Genomic DNA, 16,327 nt, shown 5'->3' with positions numbered 1-16,327 from the left:
AATACAGTGCTATTCCATTGCCATCAGTGCTATTTCATAACGCATTATAGTTTTCCTTTTCTTCTGCACAAGTCAGTTAGGCTATCGGCACTTTCTTCCACTTCTCACACCATTTATTAAAGTGTAACTTTGTACGACCACCTTCCCAATCAGGCACACGCACTGCATTCTGAGCACTGCTTAGTGACTGACTCAAAAATTAAGAAAATGCCATCCATATACCCATTCGTTATGAGTGATAGGGAAACCTAAGGTTGGTTTTGCAAAACAAGGTTTGTTTTTTCCCCCCACACCTCTGCTTTGAATAAATTATGTTACAGCAATCCCCCTTACTATACTCTATCTGTGCAGCTGCCTTTCTGACCCTGCTGTGGCTTACACCCCTCTCTTTCCAGTGCAGCCCCTGCTTCGTTTCCCGTTCACCCTCCTCCTGGGCCTTGCCTCTCTCTCTCTCTGTCTCTGCAGCCTGCTAGCGAGGCCCCCACCCCGCCCCCTCCCTCGCAGCGTGTGATAGAGGTGGCCATCCCTCACGTGGGGACCTTCGTCATCGAGTCGGAGGAGGGGGGGTACGATGACGAGGTACCACCACCCTCTGCAGAAAACTGAAAGAACCGAAATTTAAAACCACAAGAAAGACAAAGAAAGGGACATTTTAAGCTTCTCTCTCCTTCAGTTTGTCTTATACCCCATTTCCAGTTCCTCTCGAGTTGAGGTCCAGCTCCGGTAGCCTGAATGCAAAATGACAACGTGTAAATGCACTCTTTATCTTATCGTACGTGCGTGGCTCAGGGGACCCTCAAACAGTGACAATTAATGGGCAGAGGAAGCTCTTAAAAATATATATTACACGGACACATGCTAAAGCTGAAAAACAAACTATAAAATTAACCGTCTTGTAGTTAACTTGTATCCTACTGTGATCATTTTAAAGTCTACTTACTAATATGTTTCAGATGCATAAGAACAAGCAAGTGGTACCTCAGGGTCTTGTTTCTGCAGGCGTAGTGTGCCGCGAATGTTAAGATTATAAACTGCGGTATACTTATACAGGAACTGAGCATTAAATTAAATCTTTAGGATAGTGTGGAAAAAGTCAATTTCAGGTAATCGCTAAATTTATTCTTCTAACAATTCTTGTATTTTTCTCTCTCTCTCTCACAGTAGCAGTCATTAGCTTTGGTAGAGAATTAGATATATATTATTTTCATCATTTGTTCTGTACAGCCTCTACAATCTAACCTTCTAACGGATGTGTTTTAATAGTCCACAGTTAATATGAAGTCCACAATGAATTTTAATATTGTAAAACTGTTTCGCACTTCATAGATGCGGTGCCCTCATAAATCACAGAATCGCACTTCACAGTAGTTTCTTCTGTTTTCTTGGGATATGATAACATACTTGCCTAGTGAGCACAGATTGGATTTGAAACAATGTTCTTATTTGTTTTATTTCTTATTTGATTCGCCTCTGTCCAGCTGGCAACTCAAGGGGCACACAAGCTGTATGTCAGCCTTGTCTGATGCTTGAATCCGGACTGGAAAGGGAATGTTATCACACTGAAGAAGAGTGAAAAGGATACCTGCATCTGCGGTTTCTTTTAGTTTCCTACAGATCTCATGACTTGAGTGCCTGAAGTTACGGATGAGATTATCTGCATTCCCTGCAGGGCGTGCTCCACCATGGAGATGTACACTGTCTGTCTGTCTATAGTGTCTCTCTAACCACTGCATCCAAACCTTAGTAGGCCCTTACACACATTTTGAGAGAGACAAATCTGAAATTTGAAAGATACTCTGAATACCTACAATGGGTATTTTTTGTTCCCCTCTTTTAAAGGCATTTTTCACTAAGCGGCTCGTGCTGAAATGAGGTTAAACTTTAGCCAGGTATGTTCCTGCCAGGAATAAGATAGTAAGCAGCCGATTTGAAACTAAGTCATAGCATCTCACATCCAGAGCTAACATCAGGCCTTTATTTGCATAAGGGTGTACAGTATTTATTCATTTAAAACTGGTATAACCAGCATTCTGCTATCAGAAGCCTTGCCTTCAGTCTCAACTCATTAATATGAGGGTAATTAATACAAGAAATAAAACATTTTATTCTTTATTATGTAGAGTTGTCTGGCTTACTTAGAAAAGTGTGATCGGACTTGATGATTTTGGTGCTTTTCATGTAGCAACATTTTTTTTTTATTCCTGGTGTTGCTCCAGAAAATTAAGGAAGTCTAAATGAACTGCCACAAACTAACATGCAGGTATATCTTTTACTTCAGCTCAGTCTGTACAACCTCACCAAAATCTGTGGTCAGTTTCCTGCATATGTATTTATAGCCTTCATTTCTGTATTTGTCACCAGCCTCTCGCTTCCTCCCTCTGTGTCAGTGTCTAATGACTCTGTCTCTCTAATAGGTCATGAATTGGGGTAGTTTCATTACCCCTTCTCTCCAAAGTACATATGCAACAAATTTTACCTCATTTTGCAAAAGCGGCTTCATATGCAGCCATAATCCTACACACATAATGATACACTGCAGAGTATTGGAGATGTCCCACAGTCAAGATAATTTAAATAGTGGTTTCTGTGGAGGGATATAATTTTGTTTTAATAATGATATTTAGTATTTAATAATTATGTGGTGCAAATATCTGTATTAATTGTGCCCTTGGTGTAAACTGCAAGAAGCTTTTCCACATCATCTGCAGTTGCTTGCAACCAGAAGGCAAGTGTTTGTTGCCAGTATCTTTCCCTGGTATTCTTCTAAACCAGCCAGCCGGCATTTTGAACAACATTATAGGTCAGGAAATTAATTCCACATGCTCTTGGTGCTCTTGGTATTTTGGGGCACTGGCATGCCAACTTTTTAATTCTCTGATGCACCACCAGAGGCTGCTGTACATCCTTATACAATCTAAACAGCTGAGCTGAGAGTCAGACAGAACATTCTTTCCACAGATTGATCATATCTATCCTTATTAAACCTGAAACCCAGAGTGCCTACTTATTGTATTCAGGGGTGGCTGGGTTAAATGAGTTTTACAATTGTGTAGTAAGGTATTGGAAGAGTTTACTCCTAGATAGAATTAATAGAATTTAAACAGTTTTAAGAGTAGGGGAACAAAAAGCAGTCATAGATCTGACGCTCCCTGTGCACACAGCAGACTGGCTTTTGCGCTTGTTTAGCCTCCCCTCCTCCCTGGCGCTCAACGCAGTGCACCTGTCCGAGCTCCTGTGAGCTGCGGGCTACACTGGGGAGCTGTGTGTTGAGCTGTGTGTGCTTTCTGAGGACCAGGAACAGCATGGTCAATTCAGTATCTGATGAATGAGAAGAAGTGTAACCACGGTGATGTTGTAACACACTTCCCTCCTTGGTCAGGCAATGCTCACCCCAACCATGCAGGGTATCATAATGGCCATTGGCAAAGCCAGGAGTGTGTATGACAGGTGTGGTCCTGAAGCTGCCTTCTTCAAGGTACATCTCATTACCTCTTTCATTTTCTTGCCATGTCTCTGTATTCTTTCGCATGCTTACGATGTCTGTCTGCTTGCTTTGGCATGTGCTCATTTATAATTTTTCTTTCTCTTTTTTCTGTTAAATTTTTATGCTTCCTTTTCTCTTTTAATAATTCTTGTGTATGGAATAAAAAAAAAAAAAAAAAAAAATCTTCATTTTAAAAAACAACAAAACCCCGTCTGACATCTGATGAAGACGGATATGGAAAAGCTGATTACCTTTGTCTGTTCCCTTTGAGTGTTCATGATGATTTTATGCTCGAGCATTTGAAGACTCAAATGTCTGTCAATCAGTCAATCCATCCAAGACAACAACCACCACAAAATGCGTGCAAAGCAACCCACGCCTGCTATGGAAGTGTGCTGGAGTCTGTTCTGCTTGTTGCATTTGTATTTTACTTCATCGCACCTTGACAGTTTTTGGTCTGTGCACCATCTGCTTCCTATTAATTACTGATTGTGTGAAATTATGGACAATCTGTAGAACTGGAGTTGCATGTTGTAAGAATTTGTAATGCGTATGAAAGGTACATCTTATACATATGTTTTGGTATAGATTTATATTCAATTTTTGGTGACTTTTGTTAAGCTTGCTTTATCGTTTGCTGAGTTCATTAATAGAGCTGTCACTTAGGAAAACAACAATGAAGCTTAGGGAATCTCAATGGTGCTCATAATTGCTGGAAATTCTACAATACATTAGTGTATGGGATATGTATTTCTCAAGGCTTTACTCCAGCAGAATTTATTTTTTTAATTGACATTTTGTCCTGTGCTGTACTCCAACAAGGTCTTAATGACCGTGGCAGGCTCTCTACTGAAAGCCCTTGGTTGTACCTCTGGGCAGGTGGGTGCAGTGAGTTTGCTATACTGGTCGGATACTTACTGGTAGTAAGCTTGTATAGGATTGATCCTCCTTTATTGTGACTGGATCATTAAGATCAAGATCAGGTGGGATTGTCCAGAACCTCTTGACTGACTGGTAAATTATTATTGTTATGTTTTATTTTGTGCATCGCATGGAGAAATGCACGAGTGACTGCTTTTTTTTTTTTTTTTTAATACATCATGAAAGCGTTTATACATCTGTCCAGTTAACATTGAGAAGATTTGCTGTTACGAGAGCTATACAGGCCACTTGGTTGCTTCTAGTTTAATGTTCCAACGGGCTCCTGTGTGTAGGAGCCTGTACTGACTGAATGTCCCAGATGTGTGACAGCACTCTGTGTTCATAATTACCCACCATATGTAGCACATCTGTCCACTGCTGCCTGGTGCTCATGCTCTGTGAACCATTTGTTTAACAATCTGTATAGCAGCAGTGAAAGAGTTACATGTGTCACAGACATGGGACTTCACTGTCACTGTGCAGTGCCTAAAGTTGGACAATTTAAATTATTAAATAAAATGCAGAAATGCATACAAGTAACATGCATGAACATTTTCAAGAATTATGATCAGGATTCCATAGCCTCCTATTTATGTACAGATTGAAAGGTGCAGAAGCAGTTCTAACTGCTTCTGAAATTAAACTCAAATGCTTTGCTAAAATGCCCATTCATGTAATTGTAGGATGAGATTGAGACGACAAAAGTTCACCCGTGGACACATTGTAACATACATGGCTTCTCTGCTATCAGAGATCAACAGGAGTGTTTTAACAAGGCAGGACTGGCCACAGCCACACAGCTGTTTCTAACCCTGCCGTGGCAGTGAGAGAGCCAGGATGTTGAGGCTGTTTTCTGCTCTGCAGGCTATCAAGCTGGAGTATGCGCGGCTGTTGCGGTTCGCTCAGGAGGACACGGCCCCCGAGAATGACTACCGGCTGCAGCATATCATCGTGTACTTCATCCAGAACCAGGCCCCCAAGAAGATCATGGAGCGCACCCTGCTCAAGCAGTTTGCAGACCGCAACTTGGGCTTCGATGAGCGGTATGACCATTTGGAACTAGTCCATTCCTCCAGGAGAGTTCTCAACCAGCGTACTGTGGCACACCAGTGTGCCATTCAACATAGACGGGCATACCACAGAAATGGTGCACGTTAATATCATCAATTAAAATGAGCAGGCCTCTACTTAACTGAGTTCTTTACAATTAAACAAAGCTTGCTTTGCTGCAAGATATTTGAAGTTAAGGATCTGTGCACAATTGTTTTACAGCAATACATGAACTACCTAACTGAAACAATATCGGCATTAGTGTTAGAATGAAAAAGCCTTCTGCTAACACCGCTATATTTAATCAATGGGTTACAGCCCCCTCATAAAAAAATACCATTATCAAGTTTTCCTGTGTGCCACTGAATTGTGGAAAATGAGCTTGAGAAAATTAAGTATTCCTACCTGAATTACTCAACCCTGTACATTAGGACAAGCTCAGGTTTCTCCCTGACAGCAAATTCCATGTTAAAGTTTGTAATGGGCTGCACATGCTGGAGAGTTTGCATAAAACATATTATATAAAGTATGTGCGTCTTAGGCTTGAAAAGGTTGTGAAGCACTGTCCTATTTCACCACTTAATTTGCTTGTTTATCGGTTTGGCAACGTTTGTATTTTTTCAGGTTTTATAACGCAACCTTTTTTCCTTCACCCACATTTTCAGGAAATCTAAATTTTTACATGTTTTCATTGGCAGGTTGTGCGATACTGTTTTCTGGTTTCATAATCCATACTTAATGGTGTTTCACTGCCTGTTAACATGTTAACCAGGAGCACCTGCCATATTTTGTACGAGTGGACGTGTCTAGAGATGGCTTACACGAGTTAAGAGGAAGTTCAAATTGCTGGTTGATTCAGAGGCATGTTGTAAGATTTGTGGAGCAAATTGTCTGCCCAAAGGAAATGTATGCCCAGGTCCTGACGCGTTTGCCTGTCTGTCGATTCATCATCAGGCCAGCTCAGGGGCTGAACTCCGTCATTTCCACTGTATTGCACTCCTGGGTGCACTTTTATCACATTTATAATCCTGTGTAGACCAGTTGTACTGGAAAATTATCTCAATATAAGGAATACAAAGCACAATTTAGGACAATTAAAGTAACCCCCTGGGATGTATATAGTTACTTTAATTTCTGTTCCTGTAAGCATTAGTGACCTATTATTTTGCTTGTGCTGGCTACCTGTCGCATACCATTAGTCTACCAGACTGATTAGTGTTCCTTCCACAGCATGCAGTTTGGTGAAGGTCAGAAGTTACCTGATTTATTGAGCTCAACAATCAGTACCATTGTCAGTTGTCATTTCTGAGTCGGAAGCACAACAACACAGCAACTGAAATACTTGAATGCATTCCCCTATGTTATGCTGATGATATTCAATTGAAATTGCTACTGTTGTACAACATGCATACTAAACTTTTCAAAATACAATAACAAGTTTACTTCAATGGGGGCAATAAAATAACTATCACCTACTAAACTAGATTTGGAGAGACCCTGAAGGGTGGAGAAACTAGGAAATTATAACTTTTCTGAGAGGATTGTTTTAAAACTTCACACCACAACTTTTGAACCTCCAAAGAGAATTATCAAATATCAGCTGTTTGGCAGTGATTGGCTTTGTGAACACATCTTCCTTAGAAAGAACACCAGGGCTGGAATTGATTATGAATGATCTGTTTTTAATTCTCTCTGATCAATCGCTCTTTAACTTTATCCACATTTATTTATGTAAATAAAATGTTCATTCTGCTATTTTAAGGACTTTATAGTGTCACCGATTTGGGTGTTTTTCCAAACCGAGGACCTCCAGGCAACCTGCTTAATTGTGTTTTCTGTAGCAGTGTATGATTCATATTCCCAAAATAAAGCTTAAGGGCTGTGCTTCAACCTTAAGCATTTGTTCATATTTTCAATGCTCCAGTTCTCATGTTTATTTCTTTTCTCTTGCAGATGTAAAAACATCATGAAAGTTGCACGTGCAAAACTAGAGCTTATAAAGCCTGATGAAGTAAATATGGAAGAATATGAGGTCAGCATTTTTTCAGTCTTATTAAAGTAGGCACACAATGTTTTGCTGTAAACACCTTAAAAGACTATTAAGTTTCCCTGCCTACCTCACAAAAGAATGGGAGAACACACACAGCCACAATTACTATCTGATCTTAAAAGCCTTAAAAACATATATAAACCTGTGCATGTATTGCTTTGTATTGTCTCTTATGGCATTATGGGTTTATTGCAGTATTGCATAAACGTCATGCATTCATGTGGAGTATTGATGCTCACCATTTGTAGATCTTATTTTTCTTATTCATTAATGCTATTGGGCATTTACTTTAACCTAGCTCTCATTAGCTGGTAATATGACCTGCCATTTTAGGTACAAGAAATTAATCTGCAGCCATTTATTAACCAGCATTTTTTGCGTAACAATTCACTTTCTAAAACGATGACTTGGTCTCACTACAGATTACTATAGGAGGGTACCAAAGGCCAAGCTGCAAGTGGTGTTGCCTTTGTTTGAAAAATGCTGGGTTGCTTCCTCTGCCTACGAAGACCAAAGTTCTTATGATAGTGTCTTAACTTTAAGCTCATCAATCAATAGAAACAGCGCTGCGAGTTGTCTGTATTAGTTGTCAGTGTTGCTGTTTCTACAGCAGCCTCCGTTGGCTGTGAGGAGAGGGATTTCAGGTTGGCTTGTAACTAGGATGTCGTGTCTTTGCAGATGTGGCACCAAGACTACCGCAACTTTCGGGAAACGACTATTTATCTCATGATTGGCCTGGAGCTGTTTCAGAAGAGGAGGTGAGCTGATAAAGTTGAGATGAGAATAAACACTGGCTTTTGTTCAGTTTTATTTGAGTGCTATACGTTGCTAAGGGAATAGATGTATTGCTTATGTAGCTCACTGAAACAAATCCTTTACTAGTTGCACTATCATCTGTTTGCTTTAGTTATTCTGTATTTGGTAGTTCATTAAATCAAGCAATATCTGAATTGATACCAGATTGTTCCTTATTAAAGATTAGAAGTATCTGATTAGAGACCTCTGATATGGAGATTATGTAGGTATTTTTTGTATTAATAAACTACAGTACACTTTAAATTCACTGTCCTAAGTCTGGTGGAAAGGTATGTGAACTTGGATGCTAAGCAGAGTTTCAGCTGTCATTCCCCCAATGACCTGCAGATGGCAGCATTATCTTTGAGATCTTTTGTGAACATATTGAACTCCAGTAGTTTCTAAACCGAAACCTTGTGAGATCCTGCCCTGAAGGAAAAGGACTGTTTTCTAAACAGATTTAACTGGATGATCTGTGGAAGCTGTTTTTAATGAAATGTTCCATTGTTTAATGCTTTTGGAAATGCTGTATTTTTGTTTTATTTTAAAATCAACATTACTAATAAATTTGATTCTATTGTTAGAGCTGAGGAAATCCCATCGGCTTCCTCGACCCGCACATAGTGATAGAGAGGGTGTTTAGGAAAAGGGCTGTATCTGCATTTAGGGACTGACAGTATTCCATGTGGTCAATTGTTTTAATTCACGTATGGAATTATACATGAATTGGCAATCATTTATAGGTGTTAGCAGCCTTCCTACCCAGAGGAAATCCAAATTATCTGCACAGCAGGCCCCGTTATCACATTGTAATAATACTCTCCACTCGTGGGTAGCAGGGTTTGTCTCTGTCTAAACAGGAGTGCAAACTTCCTTCCTGTGAGGTTCAGTGGGACTTGGAATTGATTCCCGCTTCCCAGAAGAGCTTTTTAAACCGTTATATGTGAAACACTCAAGGTGATGTTGTGCCTTTGTGTCTAAACAGTTTAGAAATGCTGTGCATAGATCTAGGTGTGTGTGTGTGTGTGTGTGTGTGTGTATCTGTGTCTATGCATGCATACATAACATCCCTGCGCTCTGCCTTCTTGGGTGTAAACTGTTTATATTATTTTTTTAATATCATCTAGGCAAATAATAAGCTTGATTTCTGTTATGCAAATGGAAGCAGACTGACTGGTGTGTGTGCATACATTGCAAAGGGTGTGCCAGCTAGTAAGAACGGGCTACGGAGAAGCATCGCTTGTCTGTCACATGCAGGCTGTGCTGATCCCGCTTCTCTCCATGAACATGCCCTCATGCTGCTCCTCCTGAAGGACAGTGTCACCAAGGACTGGGCTCCACTGTCTAGTTTGCACACTTTTTATGCAATAAAAATCAAATCACTCAGTGCTGCAGATCAATAGCCGTCACCTCAGGCCCCCTTGTCTCCCTTCAGACTCACTCTCCAAGTTGGCTGTTATCTGTTCTGTAATATTACAAATTAGATTTCCCTTTCGCAGCAGGAGCCGGTGTGAGCCCTGTGGAGGAGAGGCCTTGATAATCTGCCCCAGGATGTTCCTTGTGCCAAGTGCTGCTTGCCAAGTGTTACTGGTCCTTAGTGCACATTTCCACCCGCTATAGTTACCTGAGGCCAATCCAAGATTTCATTTGATTTCCATTAGCCATCAGTGTTACCGTTGGATACCCAGAGGTCTGAAGTTATCCTTTCTGTGTGATATTGCTATGGTTTCACAAGTGTTGATTCTTCTTGCAGTTTTGTTTTTCATTTTATTCCTCCACCTGTGGTCACTCGGGTATCTAGTGCCAGACACGCTACTTCAGCTTTTCATTAGTCGAGTTGACAAGTAGGTGGCGAGAGCTCGTTTCGCTCGGTTTAATGTGCGGAGGGGATGTTATGGAAAAAGAAAAAGGGCTTTGCACAATTTACCATTTTAACAGCATATCCCCAAATGGGGGCAAATTTTATGAAAACAAGTGTGCATTCAAAATAAAATAGATCACTAAACAAAACTACTTTTTATACTATAAAATTCAAACAACTGTATAACATGCAAGACCTGTTTTTTATCCTCTTTCTAGCTATGTGGAAGCCTTGATGTACCTGATCTACTCCTATCAGTACAACAAGGAGCTGTTATCCAAAGGTCCCTACCGCGGGCATGACGATGAGCTGATCGCACACTACAGGAGAGAGTGTCTTCTGGTGAGTGAGGCCTCTGGGAGGTACATGAAAGTGATAACTGTAAGAGTGCCAGCCTGGGACCATCTATTTTATACGGGCAGTAGGGTTCTGACCCGTCCCGGATTTAGCATCCGAAGAGCTGCGGTTATGTTTTGGTGCTTCTTGTGTGAACTGTGAACTACACAACATAGAATATAGTGGGATATAGCACTTCTGAATTGAACGCTAATAACCGGTGAGGGACAATGACATTAGCTTGGGCTGGAGGAAGTACTTACAATCGCATTGAAGGTGAGGTGACCGAGACTGGGCAGAGTGCTCCTGGGCTGAGCTGTGCTGGAAGGTAAGGGGACTCGCAGGTCACAGTTCATTAACTGCCTTCTGCTTGTGAATCAAGTGCATATGAACGATGAACAAACCTGACAGCAGAGTGCTCTTAAAATCAAGAGCTCCAGGAGGGCGAGAGAGGCGGTGTCAGCTGGCACCTGGAGGCATGTTGTCAGAGGTCTTTTACTAAGTAGACCCCAGTCCTGGCTCACATCATTGCCATTTAGTCCTGTGCTTCCCTTCAGTGTGGTTGTGCTACTTTTTGTGCTTTGGACTGATGCCAGTGGCAGGATAAGTGAAGGCCATTGCATTGCATTTTTTTTCTGGTGACAAAGTCAAATGTATGTGGTAAATTGACTCCCTGTTCAATTTACCCACTTATCCCTGGCCTCTGAACAAAAATGGCACCACTAAGACCAGGGGGAACCATCCCAGTCTTTTTTCATGCATTTTTTTTTATTGCCATTGACTGTCCCACAACTGTGTGATGTTACCCAGAATTTGGTCAGCGTAGTCATTTTATATACAGTGTGGTCCATAAATATTTGGACAAGGACACAATTTTCATCATTTTGGCTCTGTACGCCACCACAATTGAAAGGAAACAATCAATATGTGCTTTAAGTGTAGACTTTCATCTTTAATTTCAGGGTAGTTACATCCAAATTGGGTGAACGGTGTAGGAATTACACCCATTTTTATATGTGGTCCCCACAATTTTAGGGGCTCAAAAGTATTTGGACAAACTAGCATAATCATGAATTAAATTGTGAGTTTCAATACTTGGTTGCAAATCCTTTGCAGTCAATGACTGCCTGAAGTCTGGAACCCTTAGACATCAGCAGATGCTGGGTTTCATCCCTGGTGATGCTCTGCCAGCCTGCACTGCAGCTGTCTTTAGTTCCTGCTTGTTCTTGGGTGTTTTGCATTCAGTTTTGCCTTGGAAATCAAAACAAACCAATCAGAGCGATAGCAAAAACATTAGGTGTGGCCAAATCAACTATTTTGGTACATTCTTGAAAAGAAAGAACGCACTGGTGAGCTCAGGAACATGAAAAGACCACAGAAAACAACTGTGGTGTATGACAGTAGAATTCTTTCCCTGGTGAAGAAAAATCCCTTCCCAACAGTTGGCCAGATCAAGAACATCCTCCAGGAGGTAGGTGTATCTGTGTCAAAATCAACAATCAAGAGAAGAAAGACTTCACCAGAGTAAAGACACAGGGTTTACCACAAGATGTGAACAGGAAACAGGAAGACCAGATTAGAGTTTGCCAAAAAACATCTAAAGAACCCTGTACAGTTCTGGAACAACATCCTATGGACAGATGAGACAAAGATCAACTTGTACCAGAATGATGGGAAGAGAAGAATATGGAGAAGGGAAGGAACTGCTCATGATCTGAAGCATCCCACCTCATCTGTGAAGCATGTTATGGCATGGAAATGTATGGCTGACAAGGGAACTGGTTGCTTGTATTTACTGATGATGTGACTGCTGACAAAAGCAGCAGGATGAATTCTGAAGTGTGTAGGGCTATATTATCTGCTCGATTCAGCCAAATGTTTCAAAACTCATTGAATGGCGCTTCAAAGTGCAGATGGACAATGACCCGAAGCACACTGTGAAAGCAACCCAAGACTTTTTTAAGTCGAAGAAGTGGAGTTTCTGCAATGGCCAAGTGACTCACCTGACCTGAATCCAACTGAGCAGCATTTCACTTGCTGAAGGCAAAACGCCACAAGAACAAGCAGGAACTACATGATTGTTAGTTTGTCCAAATACATTTGAGCCCCTAAAATTGGGGGGACCAAACATAAAAATGGGTGTAATTCCTACACCACTCACCCAATTTGGATGTAACTGCCCTCAAATTAAAGATGAAAGTCTACACTTAAAGCACATCTTGATTGTTTCCTTTCAAATCCATTGAGGTGGCGTACAGAGCCAATTGTTTCACTGTACAAATATTTATGGATCTAACTGTATATATACCCCATGTTGTTTATCTACACACTCTCTCACTCATATCATATACTGTGTGTGTCTGTGCATCCAATACTGTCTCTCTTGCTCCTGCTTTTTAAGTTGCAGTTTGGATTCTACAAATAAGGGAGTTTTTGGTCACTGGTTTATTTTACTGAAAATGTATCTCGGCGTGTATACACGCTCTAGTCTATTTAGAACACATTCTTATTCTAATTTATACTTGTCCAGATAACATTCATGATAAGCACAACGTTTATGTATAGCGTGTTTTACAAGCTTGGCTTCCAAATTCCCAAAAGCCAGGATGGTGTCTGAAAACATAGTGAGATGGATTAAGGCTTTTGCTGATTCGTGTGAATGACGATTTTGTCATGACAGTTGTTATTGAATTGAGATGTTTATATGAAAACAAAAATGCCAGCAAAGTGATTTACATGTTTTATTAATCAATGTTCCATCTCAGAAATAATTACAGAAAATGAAATTTTTGGTGTAAACCACAACCTGCTCTATTTATACTTGATTTGTGGTGCAAGATTAATGCTAACATTTAGTGCACAGTACTATACCGGGTGTGTATGGCCCATAGCATTTATGGTCTGTTGAGAGAAGGAATTTATAAGAAGCACCAATACTTTCTTGTTTGAGAAGTAGTTGTCACTTTATACCAGCATTTCATGTCTCATAAAGCAATATGTAGTAGTAAAGAAAATGGGGAAGAAATTCTATAATCTATAAATAATAGTTATTGAATCTGTAGTGGGATTTTATTTATATGATTTCATTTTATTTGTTTTAAAGGGGGGTTACATGAGCTTTTAAAAGATACGGCCCTGACCCTGAGCAGCAGTTTAGCATGTAACTCACATGACATCCGTGTAGCTGCTGCCTTACTTTAGCTGTGCAGCATTAGTTGTTTCAGAGCTCCTGTGTCCGGCCTTGCAGAAGCTGAACGAGCACGCGGCTGCGCTGTTCGAGTCCGGGGACGACCAGGAGGTGATCAGCGGCCTGAGCATCATGAACGAGCTGGTGGTGCCCTGCATCCCACTGCTGCTGGTGGACGAGATGGAGGAGAAGGACATGGTGGCCGTGGAAGACATGAGGAACCGTTGGTGCTCCTACCTGGGCCAGGAGATGGAGTGTAAGTTAAAATCAACTTGAAAACTTGCAGACAAGACTGTTTCTATCTAATGGAGATTGGAGGGTACGTTTGAAAATGCTGTAAATGCTCTCTGCTTTGTTTCCGCTTTCCATTTTTGCTTTACCGTGTTATATTCAAATTTGCATTATATTGTATCACGTTCTGTCTGGCTAGAGGTGCGTGCGTGTGTGTGCGCGTGCGTGTTTGCATCCATCATCTATATACACACAGTAATGTATGTGTCCAATGCTGTCAAAAGATTATGCTTTCAACTGCAGGTCGTAGGTCAGCCTTTGAATTAAAAAAAATAAAGTCCTTATCCCCTCATGCCTTTCCACTTTGCCAAGACCAGAAAACCAAAAACCCTTCAAAAAAGTTTGGAAATAAAGAGTAAATTAGTGTGGAAGTGTTGTTGGTTTCCTGGCGGCACAGTGAGCCTCTCCTGTCCTCTCCAGCCCGTCTACAGGAGAAGCTCACCGACTTCCTCCCCAAGCTGCTGGACTGCTCCACCGAGATCAGGAGCTTCCGGGAGCCCCCGAAGCTGCCCTCCTACTCCACCCTCGAACTGTGCGAGCGCTTCAGCCGCGCCATGGCCTCCCTGAGCCGGATACCTGCCGACGGGAGATGAGCAATCCTGCCCGCCTGCCCTGTACACTTCTCCACGGACCTCTTTTAACCCACGCCTTCCTTTAACCAGGAGTTGCTTTTCAGTTTTTTTTTTTTTTCCTGTTTTAATTTGTTTTTTTTGCTGCTATAGGTTTATTATTATAAAAATATATATATTATTACTACAGGTATTGTTTTTAAAAGCAACTGCAACGGAGGGACAGGACTGAACAAGATTATGACGAGACGGCAATGATCGAAGTCCAGCGCATGCTGCTCCTGCTTTGTTTAAATGGGTTGAAGGGTTTTTTTGGTTTTGTTTGGGTTTTTATTTTTGTCCTTTCTTTCTGCACAACCGAGAAAGGAAGAGGCTGTTGCTCTGCCACTCATCTGTTACAGTATTATCATGTTTTTATTTAAAATGCAAAAAACACACGGTTTATCAATGGCTTTATATCTAGATTGGTCCTTCCTGACCTGATGACTACATCTGAATGAAAAGTGTTAAGTGGTGGTTAGCCATAGCATTCTTTGGCTTGTGAATGAACTGAAAGAATAAAGTTTTATTTATGGCTCTTTTGGCCACTATAGTAATTTGTTTATATTTATTTATTTTTATTTTTTAATCTTTCTTTCACTTCTGAAACATACCCATCACTCGGACAGCTGGTGAAATTATTTCTGCATTTGCAATTGGAAAAAGCCCAGGTTTTCTTAATTTAGGATTAGAATCTTCAGAAATCTAGAGATTGAAATAATGATCAGTGTTTTTCTGGTCTAGCATTGGCTATTGTACATATTCAGATTCCTTTAAGGTTCATGTCATGGTGAATTCATATTTTTTCTTTTTATGTTGTTCATCTGACTGAAAATATTGGGCTGTGGAGACAATCACTAATGAGGGGAAATGCTGAGACATCCTTCAGAACGAAGCCAAGGTTAAGAAGGAAAATGTGAACCTCAAGATGGTTTTTGTCCTTTTGAAAATGCTTTAATTCCTTCAGAGACTGCAACACGTGTTCTCACCTTTTTGAAAAGCAAGAATTTTCAGTTCACAATTTAGATTTGTCATTGATTAGACTTCAGTTGAACAACATTTTTTTCTCTTTAAAAACCCTAGAACACTTTTGCCCTTTGCTCCTTTGTCACAAAGTTCCCTGCTTTATTGAGCTTGTTTCTTTCTCCATTCCTTTAATTTATATATTTATTATCCATCCCAGCGTTCAAGTGTAGCTTTGTATCGATTGTTCCTCCCTTACTGCCAAGAAAGCAGCCGCTCAATCCCTGTCCAGCAAACCTCTTGGTTTTAATTAAAAGGATATTAGTGGAGAGGGAAGCAAACCAAAAGATTGGCTCCTGGTTGAGAAAAGCTTTGTAGGATAATTAAGAGAATTACAATGTTTGTTCTCTTGAGCCACTTGGTGTTTATTAGCAGGAGATATGTGGTGGAGAAAGAACAGCTCAATATCAGGTAATATCTATAAACCCTTTTGTCGCTTCAATAAAGGAATGTAAAATGTCTGGCTGTGTCAATCAGAAGCCCTTTCTGTGTTTATCCATTCTGTAGCTGACAAAGAACTTTTATTATTATAATTGTCACTGTGAACACTGAAGTCATTTTTCCCTGCTGAAAATCAAAAAAAAAAAAATGTTTGCACCCAGTGTTTTGTTTCCTAAGCCCAGTATACTGTAATATGTGGGGTAGGGGGGAGCAAATTACTGTTTAATAATTGAACAGTTAAATATTTGCCATTTAAACTGCTTGTAGAATACACAGATAT

The 16,327-nt window shown here is 40.5% G+C and overlaps 1 protein-coding gene across 2 annotated transcripts in view; it reads left to right on the top strand.

Moving 5' to 3' along the window:
• Nucleotides 1–16,067, top strand: part of usp25 (ubiquitin specific peptidase 25) — a 36,981-nt gene extending 20,914 nt beyond the window's left edge. Inside the window, exons 19-25 of one of the 2 annotated variants that reach the window (XM_066699556.1) lie at nt 3,380–3,475; nt 5,270–5,448; nt 7,409–7,487; nt 8,184–8,263; nt 10,380–10,503; nt 13,745–13,940; nt 14,396–16,067. In XM_066699556.1, the coding sequence (XP_066555653.1) occupies nt 3,380–3,475; nt 5,270–5,448; nt 7,409–7,487; nt 8,184–8,263; nt 10,380–10,503; nt 13,745–13,940; nt 14,396–14,568 (927 nt within the window). In that variant the 3' untranslated portion in view covers nt 14,569–16,067. The remainder of the gene's footprint in view (nt 1–3,379; nt 3,476–5,269; nt 5,449–7,408; nt 7,488–8,183; nt 8,264–10,379; nt 10,504–13,744; nt 13,941–14,395) is intronic. The other variant, XM_066699557.1, reaches the window with a different exon arrangement.
• The last annotated feature ends 260 nt before the right edge of the window (nt 16,068–16,327 follow it).

This window comes from Amia ocellicauda, chromosome 3, assembly GCF_036373705.1.
Source record: "Amia ocellicauda isolate fAmiCal2 chromosome 3, fAmiCal2.hap1, whole genome shotgun sequence".
In the NCBI taxonomy this organism is placed as follows: Eukaryota; Metazoa; Chordata; class Actinopteri; order Amiiformes; family Amiidae; genus Amia; species Amia ocellicauda.
This window is presented reverse-complemented; position numbering and strand designations above follow the sequence as displayed.